At 42.7% G+C, this 21,148-nt stretch overlaps 1 protein-coding gene and 1 long non-coding RNA gene across 2 annotated transcripts in view; one reads left to right on the top strand and one right to left on the bottom strand.

Annotated features, from left to right (window-relative positions):
• The first annotated feature begins 246 nt into the window (after positions 1-246).
• Positions 247-21,148, top strand: part of BCL2 (BCL2 apoptosis regulator) — a 204,020-nt gene continuing 183,118 nt past the window's right edge. Inside the window, exons 1-2 of the mRNA XM_035271296.3 lie at positions 247-1,143; positions 1,367-2,237. Of these exons, the coding sequence (XP_035127187.1) occupies positions 1,650-2,237 (588 nt within the window). The 5' untranslated portion in view covers positions 247-1,143; positions 1,367-1,649. The remainder of the gene's footprint in view (positions 1,144-1,366; positions 2,238-21,148) is intronic.
• The window catches only part of LOC128929499 (uncharacterized), a 37,389-nt gene continuing 26,609 nt past the window's right edge, over positions 10,369-21,148 (bottom strand). Inside the window, exons 2-3 of the long non-coding RNA XR_008476107.2 lie at positions 16,484-16,546; positions 10,369-10,535 (exon numbers count right to left, since the gene is read on the bottom strand). This is a non-coding gene — a long non-coding RNA (uncharacterized LOC128929499). The remainder of the gene's footprint in view (positions 10,536-16,483; positions 16,547-21,148) is intronic.

Raw genomic sequence — 21,148 nt, 5'->3', positions numbered from 1 at the left:
CCCGCCGCGGCGCCTTTAACCCGGGCCAGCGAGCGGGGCGGAGGGGGCGGTCGGGCGGCTCAGAGGAGGGCTCTTTCTTTCTTCTTTTTTTGAATGAACCGTGTGACGTTACGCACAGGAAACCGGTCGGGCTATGCGGAGAATGAAGTAAGAGGACAGACACCCCCGCCCCGCGCCCGCCCCCTTCCTCCCGCGCCCGCCCCTCTGCGCCGCCAGCCCGCCCGCCGCGCCGCCCGCTCGCCGCTCGCCTTGGCCCCGCCGCGCCGCCGCCGCCGCCGCTGCCAGCGAAGGTGCCGGGGCGCCGGGCCCTCCCCGCCGGCGGCCGTCTGCGCTCGGAGCGGGCTGCGCGGCGGGAGCTCCGGGAGGCGGCCGCAGCCAGCGCCGTCGCGCAGGAGCAGGAGGAGGAGAAAGGGTGCGCAGCCCGGAGGCGGGGTGCGCCGGTGGGGTGCAGCGGAAGAAGGGGGTCCAGGGGGGAGAACTTCGTAGCAGTCGTCCTTTTTAGGAAAAGAGGGAAAAAATAAAGCCCTCCCCCACCACCTCCTTCTCCCCACCCCTCGCCGCACCACACACAGCGCGGGCTTCTAGCGCTCGGCACCGGCGGGCCAGGCGCGTCCTGCCTTCATTTATCCAGCAGCTTTTCGGAAAATGCATTCGCTGTTCGGAGTTTAATCAGAAGAGGATTGCTGCCCCCGTCCCCGGCTCCTCCGTCGTCCCCCCTCCCCTGTCTCTCTGCCGGGGAGGCGTGAAGCGGTCCGGTGGATAGAGATTCATGCCTGTGCCCGCGCGTGTATGCGCGCGTGTAAATTGCCGAGAAGGGGAAAACATCACAGGACTTCTGCGAATACCGGACTGAAAATTGTAATTCATCTGCCGCCGCCGCTGCCTTTTTTTCTCGAGCTCTTGAGATCTCCAGTTGGGATTCCTGCGGATTGACATTTCTGTGAAGCAGAAGTCTGGGAATCGATCTGGAAATCCTCCTAATTTTTACTCCCCCTCCCCCCGACTTCTGATTCATTGGGAAGTTTCAAAGCAGCTATAACCGGAGAGTGCTGAAGATTGATGGGATTGTTGCCTTATGCATTTGTTTTGGTTTTACAAAAAAGGAAACTTGACAGAGGATCATGCTGTTCTTAAAAAATACAAGTAAGTTCTCTGCACAGGAAATTGGCTTAATGTAACTTTCAATGAAAACATTTGAGAATTTTTACTTAAAGTGCATTCGAGTAAATTTAATTTCCAGGCAGTTTAATACATTCTTTTTAGCCGTGTTACTTGTAGTGCGTATGCCCTGCTTTCAGCCAGGGCATACAGGAAAATGCACCTGATTTTTTTAACTTATGAGTTTGTTTCTTCTTTAACCTTTCAGCATCACGGAGGAAGTAGACTGATATTAACAATGCTTACTACTAACGTGCCTCATGAAATAAAGATCCGAAAGGAATTGGAATAAAAATTTCCTGCGTCTCATGCCAAGGGGGAAACACCAGAATCAAGTGTTCCGCGTGACTGAAGACACCCCCTCTTCCAAGAATGCAAAGCACATCCAATAAAATAGCTGGATTATAACTCTTCTTCTTTCTTTGGGGGCCGTGGGGTGGGAGCTGGAGCGAGAGGTGCCGTTGGCCCCCGCTGCTTTTCCTCGGGGAAGGATGGCGCACGCTGGGAGAACAGGGTACGATAACCGGGAGATAGTGATGAAGTACATCCACTATAAGCTGTCGCAGAGGGGCTACGAGTGGGATGCCGGAGATGTGGGCGCCGCGCCCCCAGGGGCCGCCCCCGCGGAGGGCATCTTCTCTTCCCAGCCCGGGCACACGCCCGGTCCCGCCGCGCCCCGGGACCCGGTCGCCAGGACCTCGCCGCCGCCGCCCCCAGCCGCCCCCGCCGCCGCCGCCACGGGGCCTACGCTCAGCCCGGTGCCACCTGTGGTCCACCTGACCCTCCGCCAGGCCGGCGACGACTTCTCCCGCCGCTACCGCCGCGACTTCGCCGAGATGTCCAGCCAGCTGCACCTGACGCCCTTCACCGCGCGGGGACGCTTTGCCACGGTGGTGGAGGAGCTCTTCAGGGACGGGGTGAACTGGGGGAGGATTGTGGCCTTCTTTGAGTTCGGTGGGGTCATGTGTGTGGAGAGCGTCAACCGGGAGATGTCGCCCCTGGTGGACAACATCGCCCTGTGGATGACCGAGTACCTGAACCGGCACCTGCACACCTGGATCCAGGATAACGGAGGCTGGGTAGGTGCACGTGGTGATGGGAGTCTGGGCTGAGGCTGCAGGTCCGAGATGTGGGGGTTGGAGTGCGGCGGGTGGGCTCCTGGGGTAAGGGGAGGCTGTGGGGCTGGTGAAATAAAATCAGGGTTGTTGCTTCCCGGCGTCCATAACCTCTTCCTCTGGACAAAGTGTTCTTTCCCAACCTGAGTGATGACGCCTGCCCTCTAAAAGTCTTTAACTTGCTCGCTAGTTGAGGAGGTCCAGTAGGATGTGGTGGTCAATGGTACCCCTTCAGTGTTTCTCGAGCTGGAGGTCCAGGAGTCCCCAGGACCACAGTTTCCTGGCCTGAGCAGCTTGTTGGGACCGGAGGGAGGTTTCAGGGCCTGCTTATGAACCAGATGCCAGGTTGGGTCTTGACAGTCTGCATCCTAAACAAGCTCCCCTGAGACACGCCCCTGGTGCACTTAAATTTGGGAACACCCCAATGAGAAGAACAGACTCCACAGAAGACTAAGGGTACGCTTTTTCTAACTCGGTAAAATTTTCCAAAAGAGGAAAACCAACCTGAGTCCCTTTCCCTGGAAAACTTAGTTGTGTTTGTAAAGAGCTAAATTGACATTCCAAAGTCCTTGCACTGGAATCTCCAGTGTGTGCCATATTTCCAGTGGGCGTGACGCAGTGTCTTGAGGGGTATTGGTCTATGGCTTTGCTACCTCGTCAGTGACAGAATTTGCATCGGCTGCATTCTTTATGTTCTATAATTTGTGTATGAGTTACTAATTCACTAGAATGTTGTTAGAATCTTTTGTTTTTCACTACCTAGAGTCGACATAATTTTGTGGTCTCCTGAAAAAGTTTGCATCTAGGTATCTATGTACGGTGTAGAAGAATTGATTGCTAGCTGTGGATTCTCTCATACCCCGACTTGAGTTGAAGTGATTGATACCTGTGGCTTTGAAGAACATATGTGAGATGATCTTTTTCTGGTTCTGTGCTAGACAGAGCTTTCATCATTATACCATACAGTTGTACTTTTCTGAGATTCTTTAAGGGAGGGGTGCAGCTCCTAAGATTCAAGGACTGTAATGGAGAGCTATATCTCATACCTAAAATGATGAATTTATAGAAAAGTAGTTCCTGTCTGAAGTGGGGTTTTTTTTTTCCAGTTTTTGTTTTAATCTGAAGAGTTATCTTTGAAAAAAAAAAAAAAAGGATGCAATTCAGTGCTTCCTTTTATAGTCTCTTGGGAGAATGACTAATGTCATTACTTTATAGGTCCTAACAGGAGAAAAAAGCCTAGAAATGACTGCAAGTGGATTAGATGTCAAGAAGCACACTACATGTTTTTATTACATTTCACAAAGTGTGCTCATATTAAGGGGCCAAATAGAGAAAAGGCCAAGAAAAGTAGATGATTGATGGGAACATCTGATCTTATTTGACCAAAGTTGGCAAAATATTGATGCCACTGTTTGGTGTTTAAAAGTAAGATGAACTAAAATACCCCAATTTAAATTTCTAAAATTTAAACGCTCTTCTCGAATTGTTTGTTGAGATCTCACGTTATCAGACCTTTAGTAATTCTGGAAGAATTTGCTGAAGGGTGAAAAGAATATTTTTGTTAAATATTTGGTTAAGTAGGTGGTTTGATTTTTAATCACCATAACCAAAGAGGTTGAGACTTCCAGACTCCAAACGGATCCTTTTAAAGCAAGTAAAACAGATGTAATAGTTTCACCATTTCATATTTTCATGAAAAATTCATATTTAAAATTTTCTTTCTAGTTGAAGGAAATCCAGGTGGTAACTGGTATCTGTCTATCAAGTTAATAAAAACAGGAAACAGAAACGCATGTTGATGACGGAATTAAGATACAACCTGATATTTGCTGCTGAATTTCAGTGTTATCATCTCATGGAACTGAAGTTTTTTTTTTAAGGAAAGGCTCACTTTTTTTCTTTTTTTCAAACAGGGTTTTCATAGTAGACCTATCTTTGTGGTCAACAGGTATCTGAGGTTGGTAAATGCAGAGGCTACGTTTTATGATGCCAAACCACAGTGACATACCATAGAACATGATAAACATTTTTTGACAAAACTGCTTCTAGTAAAAATAAATCATACAGAAACACAGATGGCTGATGGTAAAATACGTAATAGATATTTCAGAACAGAAATCTGTAAATTTCAGAATAATGCACAGATGGTGGCTATATAGGAAAACAAAGGAATTTAGAGTTTATATTTATAAAAAATATATATATATAATTATACATATATATGTTTATAAAATAAAAAATATATATTTATACATATATGTATTTATAAATATATTTTTATATATATACACACACACACATACATACACACCAGGAAATGCACTCATAGGACACTTTGGAATAATAGTAGTAGTGTTTGAGAATGATAAAGGATTTGCCTATCATTTCAAATGTGCATTATTAATCCAAAAGTTATTTTAGGCATGGCATACAGATTTTCTTCAAATTTACACCAGTCAGGGTTACATCTCTAATAATATGTTGTATTTTACAGTGTAAATAAGTCTTCATGGTAAAGCTTCAGAAGAGAGCTAGCATATTTTCTTGACACGTGCCAATAATCTGCACTGTCCCCAGAGTTCAGTGGATAAGCCCATCTCCTGAATGCTACCCTGAATACTCCAGACTTCAGACTTCAAGTCATCTCTTTTTCTTTGCTGCTGCTCCTACAAAATGAGAACCTTGCGAGGCTGAGGAAATCTTGTGTTCCGTAACATGGAGAAATCAGGTCCTTGGAATGATCAGCCTCTGATAGACTGTCCCAGAAGACTACAAATTAAATAAAGACTAAAGAAGTAATTGGGTGTAGAGTGGAGTGTGGCTTTATTCCTAGGTCTGAATAAGGCATTGTGTGGCATCCAGAGAGAGGCAGGACAGAGGAAGCAGCGAGAGAGCGGCAATTCTAGAAAATGTGGAAACCTTGCTGCTCAGTGTGGCTTACAGACCAGTAGCATGTGCACCCCCTGGGAGCTTCTTAGAGATGCAAAAGCTCATCTCCCACCCCAGAGCTCACATATTCTGAGTCAGAATATGTGGTCTGTGCACATTGAAGTTAGCGATGCTGGCTACCATCCTTGGTTCCTGGTGGCATCTTTTAGGAAGCGTTGCTACCTGGGATGGATTCTGCATTGGCCCCTTCCAGTGACCTTAAAGATCTGTAGTATTACTTGGAATTCTGAATATTCCGCTATTGTTATCTGACTTTAGGAAGACATGAATTGGGATGAAGGAGAGATAGCAAGCAGGTAGATTACTACAAGCCCAGTCTTCTCGCAAATATTTTTCATGGTAGTTACCCAATTTGTATCGGCATCACTGGTCCCATTAAGAAGTAAGATAGCTTTTCTTCTGCAATTAAAGTCAAGAGAATGAACTCTTTTAATAGCTCTGTTAGTTATTATTTTATCTCCTCCTGACACAGTTTAAATTCTGGAAATTACTTTAGTGACCTTGCAACTGCTGTAAGACAAAGGGACTCTTGCAGGCAGGAGTTGTGGGCAAATGATGGTGAGTGGCTTCCCAAACTGAACTGTGATGACATTCAGCTTCACGTCTTAGGAGAGAGTGAGATATGGACTACTAGAAAAATGAGATGATTCAGACAGGAGACTGGAGGAGATGAGCTTAATTTTACTGAAGAGACGGTAATCCATCTTTTGGTCCTTTGGTGTTGGTGGTTTAGGAAGATGGGAACTTCTCCACACCTGGTAGAGTTCAGCTTCCCTTTCATTAGTTAGTCAGCAAGCAGTTTTTCCTTTCTGAATGCAGTCCACATCCAGCAAAACATTTGATTAACTAGAAAGCAATACCATTCTCATGCCAGTGTACAAATTATATGAAAGAGCATCATTTTTCTAGTATCTGAGGATTGGCTGTGTATGGCCAATTTTGGCAGCGAAACGACAGGATTAAAAATAGCTTGAAGACGATCTAGTCTTAAATAATATATTTCATGATGAACTTTCCTTGGGAAAGTGTATTTTTCTGCCTGCTAAGAATCACATGACCCCTTTCAATAATTTATTTGGTAGAAAAAACATAGTATTGCCCCTGGAGTTTGCAGTCATGTGCTGTGGAGTGATTATGTTTCTGGACCTTCATACAATTTTATAGTTAACTTGAGTTCTCTTTTCTGTTTTAGGGCCTTTGTCGCTATTTAACGTCCATTAAAAACATAGCTTTCTTTTGTGCATTCTTTGCTTTGAATTGTACTTTCTAATGAGAACGGATTGTCCTTTTTAGTAATCTTTGATTGAACTGGTACCTTTCAGATTACTTAAATGTCATCAGGCCACACAGTGTACCAGGTAACAGAAAGCCACAGGTTAAAAAAAAAGCAAGCAAAATTCTTGTAGTTTTTTTCTTATCTCTGTTCCAGTCCTATAGTGCTTTTTGGAGGGATGATAAGCCCACTCGTGAGTGAGTGTGTGGGTAGTGTGTTAACCTGATGCTTCCCACCCAGCATACCTCCGCACCCATTTCTAAGGTCACTCATTGTGTCTTAGCAGTAGTTTAGCAAAGCAGTATCTCAGCAGAAGTGCATTTGTGCTAGCAAACAACACTGTCTTTGTAGTGTACAAGTAGAAAGTTTTCTTTTTTTCCCCCAGAGATATATTGTATTTGAGGTTCAAAGGTTCTCTTCAACCTTTTTAAGGTAATCTAATATCACCTTATTCAGATATAACAGTAACTTCTCAATCTGGTCATCCTTTCTGTCAGCTACATATAGAAGACCACTCTGTGAATTTACTCCACTGTGAAGTTTCTCTTTCATGCCTCTTGGTTTGGTTAAAGCAACCTTAATGTTTGATGTCTAAACAGGATCAATGATGAAAATCATCCAAGGACTGAGACAGTTATTCCACAGACATGATTGCCAGTCTTACGTGGGTCCTGCCCTGGGTTAGGCTGGAGGCATGGGAAGGAGCCTCTGCCCTGGATAAACTCACAGGCAAGTGTTGCAGGCGCCTGAAGAAACTCACAGTTACTGTACTGCCTGATAAGCATGATCCTAGACTCAGAGACTTAGAGGGAAAAAGCAAGTAACTATAAAGTTATTTTGTGTGTACTTCAATCTTGGTCTAAGAATGTTATTTCTGACTCTATGGCTGTTCATGTGTGCATTCGGCCTAATTTAAATAGGATCAAAATGTAGATACTTTTAAAAATACTGTATAACATAGGCATATGCTTAAGAGAACTGAAAGGCAGGGGGAGTTCACTTGGTAAATATTAACCCACTAAGCACTATTTATGCACACTAAGAAGACTTAATAAACAGCAGTCTACAATTCTTAAAACATTTCATTATGTTTTTAAGTAAAAGACAATCAAGGCTCTGATTAGACTGACTGGAACAGGGTAATTTGAAGAACTATCTTTCTTAAATAACTTGTATGCCAAAAAATACAAGGAGGTTTTGAACCAGAACAGGTCTCTTCCTTTGAGGGAGGGAAAAAGCTTCTGTTTTGTTTTGGTTTGAGGTTATATTGCTGTTCTATTTATTGAGATACATCTACAGTGCTAGTTACAGAACTTCACAGTCCTTCATGACGCTCCTGTTTCTAAAGAGCAGGTGTTTGCCTTCGGACTTTTTGGGCTTATGGTCCTGCTTATTTAGATGGAGATTGTAAAACTTTTAAAATGCTAACAAAGCTGTTTTCACTTAAAAACATATTTTTATAGATTGTCACTTGTTGTTCTGATATATGTCCAATTCTATATATGCCACAGCACCATTTCTCTGCTTGCCATTTGCCAGACAAAAGAGACACCCATCTGTCCTTCAGTGTGAGTAAGGCTTGAATGATTATTCCTTTCTCTTTCAAGTCATGGGGCTTTCTCATAGGTGCCACCACCCCCGTGACCGTGACCATCCCCTACCTACCTCATCATTCCATCAGAGAGGGACCTCTCAGACGTAGCTCCTTGTTAACATCCAATGAATGAAGGGTAGGATTCATCTGAGGAAAACAGCTGTGCCCTTAGATACCAGCAAAAGGGAGCAGAAGTGGGGAGTCTAACCAAAGTGAGAGGGCAACCCTCACCCCAAACATGCTGCAGGCAGCTGGGCAGGTCAAAATTCTGTGACCAGATACTATCCTTTCCCTCCAGAAATTATAAACTTTAACCCTGTGCAAAGAAAAGATAGTACCTGCTGGCAAAATTTTTACCTGCTTTGATTTCTGTGTGCAAGATTGTAGTGAGGTCATACTTGAGCCTCTGATACATTTTTGACTAACTAAACTAAAATAGCTTAGGGTAAGGACTACTTCCCCAAATGCCCTTTTAAACATGTGAGAAAGGGAATCTCCCTGACATACTGGTATGGCCACTCGTAGCAATATACTGAGAGTGACTTGAGTGATTTTCTCCGGCAATCAGCCGTATTCCATGAGCAGGCTAACTATGAAAGACACCTACCTGCCCTTGACCACCGCATCTAGGCCACATGTGCTTCGATGGGGAAATTTGTGTTTCCACTCTGCTTCTTGTTTTGCCTTCAATACGGGATAGAACCATATTCCATTTTTAGTTAATAATCAGCTCTCTGGGGCTTCCATGTAATGAGTCAGAAACTTATGACTGACTCCACTCTGCTCTGTATCATGTCTCCCAAAAACAACTCGAGAACCCACTGTGTCAAGTGAAGCTTTAATTTTTCAGGGGAGGTTTTTTTCCATTGAGACCAATACATCTTTTCTTGTGACAGATCCAGTTACTGTATTTCTTTATTTTTAACTGTCGAACAGACAGTTAAGCTGCAACAGAGTATGGTGAGTTTACCAATTTTAATGCTTGGAGCGCCAAACAAAGGATCGATGTTGCAGGTTGTCTTTTCTTGACTTTTCCCAGCTCTCCTTAGCAGATAACTAAGATGATGTTTTTTTCTGCTTTACAACATGATGAATGCGTATCTCTGTATTAACCCGGAAATTGAACTGCAGCCAAATATTCCTTTCAGCTTCATTAGAATTTTCTAAGAGAATATGACACACATACTTAGTCCTCTTCGTTCAATGCTATATCTCAGATATATTGATATCTGATTTACAATTACAATAGGAAGAAAATTAAGTACAAATTATATCATCAGCTTTTAAATATTGATTTATCTTTTTGAAAAAAAAAAGCAATTCCATAAAGGATGGCAGCATTGGCATTTCTGGGTATAAACTTTCAGGGCTATCTCCTAGCCATTCCCTTTATGGATTCCTGCCAGCATCTTTAAACACACACACACAGACACACACACACACACACACACACACACACACTGAGAGGTTTTGAGAAATTTTATAACAAAATTATAAGAACAGTGAGACAGAGCCACTTACTAACCATTAAAGTGATGGTGTAAGAAGACAATGATTGGAAGAAGTCCTAACTGGGGGAAATGAGCAATTGTCCACAAAACTTAACCCTGGACTCCCAGGAACCAGGGCAGGGATGGTCATGGAAAGGGTTTTCAGGATCCGGTTATTTCGGAAAGGATGCACGCTTTTATTTATTGAAAAAAAAAAAACATTGATTGAGGCCCTACTCCATGCAAAGGTGTTTTAGGTAAAATAAAACGTCTCAGATAACTTTTGCCTTCAAGGAACTTAGCAATCAGTAGGGGACCAAGACAAGGATGCAAATCGCTGTAACCCTTGGCATGTGTAGCAGAGAGGCCCAACGCAGCCACAGTGGTATCTTAAGAGTTTCATGCAGAAGATAATTTTGAGACAGGTTTTAGAGAAGAGGTAGGAATATGGGGAGAAGGTATTTCAGGTAGTAGAACCGGACGCATCGAAGCAGGCAGGAATGTGTAAGGTGTGTTTGGGGAATTGTGGAGAGTCTGATTTGACTGGGGCATGGAGAACTCTCCTGAGATAAGTCCATAGTCTTGAGAACTTACCACTGCATACTAAGTTGAGAAACTTGTACAGACAGCCCTCCCTATCTTTGGGTTCCACATCCATGTATTCAACCAACTTCGGATCAAAAATATATGAGGTAGGGCAGGTATGATGGCTCAGGCCTGTAATCCCAGCACTTTGGGAAGCTGAGGTGGGCAGATCACTTGAGGTCAGGAGTTCAAGTCCAGCCTGGCCAACACGATGGAACCCTGTCTCTACTAAAAATACAAATATTAGCTGAGTGTGGTTGCTTGCGCCTGTAATCCCAGCTACTCACATTGCTTGAACCCGGGAGGCAGAGGTTGCAGTGAGCTGAGATTGTGCCATGCACTCCAGCCTGGGTGACAGAGCGAGCTTCTGTCTAAAAAAAAATAAGAGACAAAAAAATAAAGTATATAGGAGGATCTGCAGGCTATATGCAAGTACTACCATTAATATCAGGGACTTGAGCATCTTCAGATTTTGGTCTCTATCAGGGTTCCCAGAGCCAATCGCCTGAGGATACGGAGGGACGGCTATATTTAGCTGTACCAGGGACGTTGAAAGAATGTTGCAAAGGTTCTGAGACAAGGCGGGATGCATGGGTTTGAGGAATGACAGTGACTGAGGCTGGACGGGGAGACCAGGTGTAAGGTCTGAAGCACAATGGTGGAACGGAAGGGACAGGACTGATGCAGGTGTAGAATCAAAGGACCGACAGCAGGTCGAATGTGAGGAATGAGGGAGGGAAGGAGTCAGGACTCAAGTGCCGTCCTGGCTGGCTCAAAAAATGATACTGTCTTCCAGAGAGAAAGGAAAGATAAGAACAGTTACTGCTTTGTGGGGTACATGTGATGGATTTAATTTTGGACGTTCCAGTAGGATATCCAAGTGGAAATGCTCAGTAAGCCTTAGACATAAGGATCTGGAGCTCAAGAGAGAAACTGAGCTGAACCATACTAAGCCTTGCCACACAAATCATGTAGGTTTCCCTTTTGCCTTCTTTCATTGCCCAAAGTGGTCCTAACTGCCACTGCTCACGCTATCTTCTTTTACTGCTGCTGTTTGCACCCACTTTTCCCAAGGGCAATCTGTAGATTGCATGGATTGGGTTAAGGTGGGTAACTTGAAGCTTTTCTGTTGAAAGCTTGGCTTCCCCACTACCAGTTGCCAACTTAACCAGCACTTCAACCTGAGTCAAATTAGTATTGTTCGAAATATCCTAATAGTATCCTCTACATGTGACTCTAGGTCTTACAAAATCAAGGTGTCCTTTCTCATTGGGACTTCCTTACTAATAAAATGTTTCTTCTATTACATTCAACCTGGCACCTGGCATAGTAGGCACACACAATGATTTTATTTATTGAACGAAAGAATAAAATGATTCTGTTAGAAGCATTTTGAGCAATTCATCCTAAGCAGGATTAATTTTCTTCTACTTCTTTTATTATAGTTTGTGTGTGTATGTACATGTGTGTGTACATGCATGTGTATGTGTGTATGTGTTGTCTGAAATGTCCCATCCTACAGATTTATTAATATTTAATATCAATGAAAGAAAAAAATACCTATTAAGTGTTTTGATTTCATCCTCTTCATTGAATTGACAATGTATATCATTTATTCCTAAAGAGAAATCTAGATTTTTGCTTTATATTAAACATTTGACATTTATTGGTCCTTAATGCTTATATAGATACCAGCCTGCTGGTTGTCACATTGTTTATACAAAGGTTGTGGACACACAGTCTACATACACGTGCCTAGTTGCTCTCATTCTTTCTGTTTCACATCTCAAGCCTAACCCAGACTGAAAGGGTTTTGAAGGCTGAGATTATTCATCACCCTATCATTATAGAAAGCAGGGCCGGCCCAAGGTTCTCACAGTGGGAGCAAGGTGGATTTTAACTCTGATCAGTGCTGTAGCTCAAATATAAAAAGAACTGCGGCATAAAAGTCGCAGGGATAAATGATCCCCATGTTCTTCTCCTATAAAAACAAGCAGCCAGTTGAAGGTGGAAGTCAGTACACTTCAGCATTCCCAGAGGTGGGAGACCCTAAGATTTCATTTCTGAAGGCACTGCTCACGGAGAAGACCACCTGGGATGTCTCAGATAAAACAATTGCCTGGCAGCTTTTGGCCAAGTTCTCTATTCTGGTTGAAGGCAGCATCACAGCCTATCTGTGGTTTTAACAACTGATGGAATTTGTATTTTGAGAACCCTCATCCCTTGGCGTGAAGCAAACTCAAAGCATCAGTTGTCATCTGTTTGAGAAAGATTTTGATTTGTTTACTTGTAACGAAGCTTGACCATACTTCTCCAGGGGCTTTTAAAAAAGATGAATGTGTCAGATTGTAGATTTGTCCCCATGAATGAAACCACAAGCAAATTCTCTTCTCTCTTCCAGCCTCCCTTCCTCCCTCTCGTTTCTTCAGTGGCCATCTGCGCATTATGTTCCCATTGCCAGGCCCTCTTCAAGCGGCTTATCTATGAGTGAATTCAGAAACTTCAAATTATAAAGGACACCCAGATAATTGGCCTGTTCTCCAAAGTATCTGTCCCCTGTGCTGCTGCCAGATTCCTCCTTAATGAATACATCCAGTGACAGTGGGATTCTTGAGCTTGTCCGTATCTGTGAGAAAATGAGCTCCCCTGCTTTGTAACAGCTTGTGGTGGCTCAGAGAAAAAAAAAAAAATGACAGCCATTCCACAAGTTTCCTTTGAATGCAGTTTTCTTTCCCATAAATGATACTTTGAGAATATAGTTAAGGGGTTATTAGTTTTCTATTTCATGCTTGGCCTGTGTGTGAGAATAACACAAGCTGTCACTGCAAATCAGTAGCTAAAAATGCTTTGTCTGGTTAATGTGAGCATTTAATATTTGGCTCAATTAAAAATTAACCGATGAAAGTACATGTCATTGGAATTTGAAAATACCTTTTGTAAAGGGCACGACCGATGAGTAAACCAGTGCTTTTAAAATATGGAGAATATAGGGAAATTTAATGTCAGTTGGGATACTGGACTCTTCTTTAAAACCTCTCTACCTGCTTGACATGGCAGGATATTGACAAAGAGTGGCCTCATTGTTATGGCAAAGGACCCACTTGCATCTCTGTGTTTTTAAGTGAATAATTGTTTCTTTGCACTCAGTTACGTGATTAAAGCAGACAGAACAAGAGATCAGTTATTCATTTATACATACTTTTTTAAAAAAATTAGCCAGGTCCTGGAGAAGTGGGAAGTGAGAGCAAGAGAGGTATGGCTGATAGTCTAGGGCAGGGGTGTCCAGTCTTTTGGCTTCCCTGGGCCACATTGGAAGAAGAATTGTCTTGGACCACACATGAAATACACTTAACATGAATGATAGTTGATGAGTTAAAAAAAAAAAGCAAAAAATAAATCTCATAATATTTTAAGAAAGTATGTATACAAATTTGTGTTGGGCTGCATCCACCCACCGTGGGTCGGACGAGCTTGGTCTGGGGGAGTGAAGACCATTCGACAGCAGCTGCAGGAGAGCATGCTTACAGCTATGAGAATAGATGCAGTCAAGGAAGTCCTCCCAGGAAGGGAACTGAAGACTGAAGGATGAGCAGGAATCAATCTAGTGAAGTGGGTGGGAGGAAGCAAGTGTGGCCCCAGGCAGAACTTCAGGAACAAAGGCCAGAGGCAAGAGGCCACACGGTGGACTGCAGGAACTAAAGGGTTCAGGCTGGCTGGAGTGGAGTGTGCATGTGGGTGGGTCAGAAAGATGATGCCAGAGGTGGCCCACCCTGAAAGGGTTTGTTTCAGATGCATCACTCTGACTCCACTCCAGACCGTTAATGAGACGGGGGAGAAATCAGTGACCAGATAGGAGGCTCTTTCAGCAAACAGGCAAGAGACCAAGTGCCTGACCTAGAGGAATGGTAGTGGGAACAGAAAGAAATTGCTAGCTTTGCACAATGAGTAGGACTAGAGCGGAGAGATTTTTTTGGAGGAGGTAATGATTGACTGAATGCTTCAGAACATGGCTCATTTCTTCCTGAGCTTTGCTGGTCTTTCCGTATAATTTGGAAAGAATGTGGTCATTGTTCTGATTATATACGAATGCTGTTTTCTGTGGTTGTTGTTTTGTTTGTTTTGTTGTTGTTGTTGTTTTTGGAGATGAGGTCTTGCTCTGTTGCCCAGGCTAGAATGCAGTGGCACCAGTGCAGTTCGAGGCAGCGCACTGCAGCCTCCAACTCCCAGGCTCAAGCGATCCTCCCACCTCAGCCTCCTGAGTAGCTGGGAACACAGGTGCTTGCCACCACACCTAGATAATTTTTGTCTTGTCTTTCATAGAGACAGGATCTCACTTTGCTGCCCTGACTGGTCCCAGACTCCTGGCTTCAAGCAATCCTCCTGCCTCAGCCTCCCAACATCCTGGGATTTTGGGCATGAGTCACCTCACCGGACCTTATACAAATATATATTTTTTCTTATTTCACTTTTTAAAAATATAGTCTGGTTAAAAACTCTATTTTGTTAGAGTTCACTGCTTTGTTAACCATCAGTTAATAAAAGTACGTTTGAGGAAAGAATTCAATTATGAAAGGTAGTTTTCAGAGAATTTTTTTCCAGGTGAAAAAATACAGTGGTATCTTGCCTTTATGTAGGATTTTAAAGTTTCCAAAAAAAAATTCCGTATCTGTTGGCCCATTTGATCTTCACAAGGACCCTCAGCAAGGCAAGTATTGCAATCCGACTTCGCCCTACTTTCCTCCCCGACACACTGTTATTTGTTTATTCCCACATAAAGACGAAAGTTTGGCCCAAAAAGGTGTGTAAGAGCCAGTAAGCAAAGGAGGAGCTGCTTTTCAGTCCCTGGCTTGGGAGTCCGGTAGGTATTTCTTTATCCTGTACTGCTTCTCTGGGTATGTGTTCATAAGGACACAAGATTGCGAAGTAGAGACTTAAATATATTGCATTTCGAAAACTAGTATACTCTATTGCTTTCTGTCTTAAACATGTTCAGGGAAATTGGAATGCAGTCTTTTCTGGTTAGTGTTTCTTTGATTCAGCCTTTGCAGTGTTGCTCATGCTTGCTGCAGAGGGGCATCTAGCTGCTTCCATTTGGTGCGTACACATCAGCGAAGACCCTGTGGGGATGCGCTTGTGAGCCAGGTGGGCTTGGACACTACCTGAAGTGACAGTAGTAGGAGTGCTGTGCGAGGTCTCTAACACATGAAGAGACAGCCCTGTAAAACAGCTCCTTTCAACAAGGGCAAACTACAATGAGATGAACACGTGTGATTGTTTTCTCTTGGTGACACCTGACGAGAAATGGTGTTATATTAATATGCTGTTTGTGGCCTTTATTTCTTTGAATCCCTCAGTCCTTGTTTATTATTTTTGAAGGCTGTAATTAGTTTAATCAGATGTGTCATAGGTGTGTAGGCCTATGAATGTTGCTCTTCCATCTTCCATCTTTTTTGCAAGAAAATGTCACTTTGGACCATCAGGAAAAATAACGAATGGGTACCAGGCTTGATACCTGAGTGGATGAAATCATTGGTACGATAAACCCCAGCAAGTTTACCTCTTTAACAAACCTGTACATGTACCCCTGCACTTAAAATAAAAGTTGAAAAATTTTAAAACAAAAAAATAAAAAGAACAGACACTAATAAATATGAAAAAGTCCTTCAGAGTCTTTAAAGTTGCTCGTGGAGCCCTGACTGAGACACCATCTCCCTTAGTAACGAAATGCAATTTAAAAAATAAAATTAGGCTCCTCCTTTTCGGTGACCTAAAAATATTTGGCATGTGTTTTTTTGAATTTTAAAAATGGTAAAGTCTTCATCAGTAGGGTTTCCACCATGTTAAAGGGCATGCTACTGCGAGTTCATGAAATCAACAAATGTTTATGAAGAGCCTATTCTGTGCCAGTCATTGTTCTAGGGGTTGGAGCTATAACCATGACAGGTAAGAACTCCCCTATCTCTTCTGAATCCCACATTGTGAGGAAGTCAGAATAGTAAACTACGTAATAATTAACAATATAACATAAGGGCTACGAAGTAAAGAAGACGGGCAGTGCAAGAGAAGGGTGCCGAGGGGACAATATTAACTTTTTCCTTAGTCTTTGAGATTTTTCTAGTAGTATTACAGGTTATACAGAGGAGATTTAATGGATTTTTCTTCATTAAGAGTTGAAAACAGTGTTGTACCTTAAAAATAGTAAATGTGTTAGTATAATATAGCTTTTACATCAGTTTAAGTAAGTTACCATGAACAATGTAGACTTAAAAAAGACTTTTGCTATTTTTGGCTAAAATGTTTATAGCATTCTTTTCCTTACCTACTCATCCTTCTCATCTTCCCCATTTCCATTTATCACAGCATTGGTCACTGGCCTGAATCCCTGAAAGCCAGGAGGAAGGAAGGAAATGAATACTTAGTGAATCCCAGTATGTGCCAGACCCTGCATTTAACACATTTAGGGATAGGAGATTATTTAACCTCAATAATGTCTCCCAGAGGGCAAGAAGTGGATTTATAGATGTGGAAGCAGAGGTTCTGTAAAGACTTTGCCTGGTAAGAGGCTAAACCAGCATCCTTTATTTAGGCAATCCAAGTGATGTTTATGTCCTCTGGAACTTACATTTAAAAAAAATTAAACAGAAACATATCACAAAAGCACAACTTCAGGCATGTGACTTTTTGGGTTTTTTTAGGAAGCCAGTTAGTAACTAGAAGGTGAAGTCTTTCTTACAACATGGAATTTTAAGTTCTTTTGCCGTTAGAAAATAAATGAAACTTTTTTTTCTGTTTCCCTTTTGACTCCTAGAGTCTGTTTAAATAGGCTTTGAAAAATAAGTAGTAATCACTGTTTCCTACCAAGACCAGGCACCTGATTCAGAAGCCCTCACAGGGGTCAGAGTGTGTGCTGGCAAAACAAACCCACAGTGCCTTCCTGGTTCCAGAGAAATGATCTCACTGTCAAATTGCAACCTGCCTAATACCTTAATAAAAAGGTGGGAAAGTCTGCGGTTTTACCTCTGGTATGATCCTTATCCCTTCACTCTTTTTTATTTTAAGCATGACCTGAGTGTTTTTTTTCTTCTAGAGTCCAGAGGTGGAATGACATGTTACTCAAGTTTATGAGGATGTATCTGTTTTCATATTCAGCTATAAATTTTGTTCTACTTAAAAACAAACCCACCTTCAGCAACCAAGGGTATCAAGGGAGAGTTCTTTCCATCCCCCTCAGTTTAATTTGGATACATTTGGCCCAGAACAGCACAGTGTTTCCATAATAACATTTGAACAGGATGCCCTTGTGTTATTTGCAGGGCTAAGGGAGTTTCAGCATGGGCCAGGAAACTACTTTCTTAAAAGAAACACGAAATTCTGACAAGATAGGAAACTCTTACTGCATCCTTACTAAACCTCTTTTTTTCTGCTTTCTCATTTATTTACAAATCTCTTGTGTTATGAAACACATATAGGTTGAATATTTAACTCAATTTAAGTTCATGGGTAGAATAAGTCACTCTTCAGAAGAACAAAAATAATGTTTTGAGTGGTTTGTTTAATAAAGCACATATTTAAAAATTTCAATTTAACATCTTCCCTGGGCATAACATGTTATGACTTTTTAGAGTGAACTTCATATGTACTTCATAAGGAAGCAAAAAAGGAAGGGAAATTATTATTCAGGCAGAGGGACAATAGTGACCTTTCATTAAGCAAGACAGAGTTCACCACCATGCTCCCCAAACTCCAGGCTCTGTGTTAGTTGAACTGAACAAGCCACCATCTATTTCCTCTCTCTCTCTCTCTCTTTTTCTTTTTCTTTTCTCTCTCTCTCTTTTTTTTTTTTTTTGAAATGGAGTCTTACTCTGTTGCCAGGCTAGAGTGCAGTGGTGTGATCTCAGCTCACTGCAACCTCCACCTCTCGGGTTCAAGTGATTCTCCTGCCTCAGCCTCTGGAGTAGCTGGGATTACAGGTGCCCGCCACCATGCCAGGCTAATTTTTTGTATTTGAGTGGAGACAGGGTTTCACCATGCTGGCCAGGATGGTCTCGATCTCCTGACCTCGTGATCCACCCGCCTTGGCTTCTCAAAGTCCTGGGAATACAGCCGTGAGCCACCGTGCCCAGCCTCCTCTCTCTTTTATAGACCAGACTGCTTTAAAAATATTGGTCCAATATCACCTAAAATGTTTCATTTATAAGCTATAACCCGACATTGTAATATTTAAAAGACTGCTTTATATAGTTTTTACATATCCTTAAGATCCTAGTGAATTCAGATAATCAGTATTTTTGCTCTTTTAACAGCTTTACATGTGACCTCTTAGTTCTAGATGTTGAGCTCAGGACAAAGGAAGAGTAGCTTTGGATTCTGAGCAGTGGACAGGCGCACTGGTTTCCTGTACGAAAAGGACAAAGCCCCACCCCTTCTGGAGCTCAGTTCTCTTTGGAATTATTCATAATGTCCTCCAAGAAGCTAGGAGTGCCTGTTTGTCATCAGTACTGTAATTCGTGAGTAAATGATCTTTATGACTGCAAAAGACATTAACACCTTCAGAGATATTAGTTTCTTGATGGCGGTCTGAATCACAACTAGGAACTAGGACATCATTTCAGCCCCTTGTGTGCAGAGGGATGCCACGAAGTTCATATGCTAAAGTTCATACCTGTTACCCATGAGAGCTCAGCCACCCTTCTCAACCGGTTTGTGTAAACATCCATCCGTATAAATATGCAGATATATACATAGGTATGTATGTATATGGTGTGTGAGTTAACATATACATAACGTTTGCCATTTTAACCAATTTTAAATATATAGTTCAGTGGCATTAAGCACACTCACATTGTTACATAAACCACTGTTGTGTAAACCATCACTACCATCTGTTTCCACAACTGTCTCATCATTCCACATGGGAACTCTACCCATGAAACAGTAACTCCCTGTTTCTTTTTCTCTCTAGTCCTGGGTAGCCACTGTTCTATTTTCTGTCTTTATGAATTTGACTCTTCAAGGAAGACCTTGATTCCTGCCTTCAGTGGAATCAGGCAATATTTGTTCTTTGTGTCCAGCTTGTTTTACCTAACATATTTTCAGAGTTCATCCATGTCATGGCATGCGTCAGAATTTTATTCCTTTTTAAGGCTGAATAATATTCCATACCATTTGCTTTTTTAAAAGCCCATTTTCTCACAAAGTTGGTTATCATTTTCCCCCCAGCCAATAGAAACAGGAAATACATTAAATTAGAATTGACCTGACAGAGGAGGTCATGGAGGCCTGTAAATTATTTGAAGAATTATCTTAGAGTTTGACAGCAAGGAAGAAGACAAAAATGGTCTTAAAACCAGCCCAGGAGGCTCTGAGGCTCTTCTGTGTGGGGCGGGCAGTCACAGAGATTCTGGATCCGTAGCACAGGATGGTCTTAGTGATTCCTAATGATGCCGCTGAGTCATCAAGACAGAGTTGTTTTCTGTAGGAACAGCCGAAGAGTTCAGGGAAAGTGGGTAGCAAGTTGCAGAAATATCTCCATTCCAAATGGTTAAAATTTTTTAAAAGTTTAGGCTTCAGTCATCTGAAAAATTTACTTATGTGAAGTGATTCATTCCAGACTGTAGTGAAAGAGAGGAGGCCAAGCAATATGAAAGTAAATATCTATGTTAAACAGGCAAAGAGACCTCCAGGGGCATTTGCTGACTTCTTTCATTCTTTTTCGTCTCCGACCTCCCTTTCTGGAGCAGAGAATTAGTAGGAACTTGACTCAAGTGGATAGGGATGTAATTTCTGGGGGAACTTTTGCTGCCTTACTGCATCTAAATTATTGTCTGCGCATAAATTAAATTGTGCACATATTTAGAATAGCGCCTCTCCTGCTGCAGGATGCATAGAGTGGTGTCGGTGAGGAGCTGCTTTGCAGCCTTAACTCTGCCTCTGACTTCATTTTGAAACCACTGTACAGTAAAACGTGGTCATTTGTTTGTTCCACATTCTTTGTGCCTACTGGGTTTCTGGACATGATCTCTGGCCCTGGGGCGGGGCGGGGGGGGCAGTCTCCTGGGGAAACAGACACATAAACAGATCTATTACAGTCCAGTGAGTTTTTTCCTGGGAAAGTTAAGGATGGTTTCACAGAGAAGGTGCCATTTGGCCTGGGCTTGAAGGATATGTAAGAGTTTTTTCAAAAAGAAAGAAAGAGAGAAGGAGAGAGAGAGAGAGAGGGGAGAAAGAGGGAAAAAAAAAAGAAAAAAGAAAGAGAGCCTGCTCTCTGGAGAATGTGAAAGGGTACCATATGCAAATAAGCAGAGGAATTGAAGGGCCTGCCAAGCTGGGAATGGCAAAAAGGTCAGCGTGACCAGAAGAAAGGGGTTTGGAGATGGATTGGAAAGGGGATAAGTGGGAAGATATTGGAGGCTCACTTTCCACAGCTCTGTGTGCCCCACTAGGGAGTTCGATTGGATCTTTTCTGCAGTGGAACGCCAGTAAAGGTTTCTAGCAGGATAGTAAGCAACACGACTGGATTTGTTTGTTGATGAAAACACTGCTGACGGTAGCGTGTTGGTGGCAGTGAGGGCATCAAGGGGGCCAGATGGGAAGGTGGGGTCAGGTGCCCCGGCGAAGTTGCTGAGCAGCTGCCCTGAGGCATGGGCAGTAGGAACTGCCAGGGTGTGACTACCTGAAAAGGTGTTCTACAGAAGAATCAGCAAGGCTGTGCACAGCTGATCAGTACTGAATTCTCAGTGCTCAGTGCAATGCAAGCACATAGACGCTCAATAATATTGATCTATTGAATGAATGGACAGGCAGCTGGGGACACATGACAAGCAGTACTGGCAAGTGTTAAAGTGGCACCTCAGCTATTCTCACAACAGTGATAAGGCAGAGGTTCACATGGCCAGTACTTTGCCCAACGCTTTCTAAACATTCTATTGCTATTCACGTATTTCTTTGTTATAACAGTCCTGGGAGCCGGTGGTGTTTTCATCCT

This window comes from Callithrix jacchus, chromosome 13 (genome assembly GCF_049354715.1).
Source record: "Callithrix jacchus isolate 240 chromosome 13, calJac240_pri, whole genome shotgun sequence".
Lineage (NCBI taxonomy): Eukaryota > Metazoa > Chordata > Mammalia > Primates > Cebidae > Callithrix > Callithrix jacchus.
This window is presented reverse-complemented; position numbering and strand designations above follow the sequence as displayed.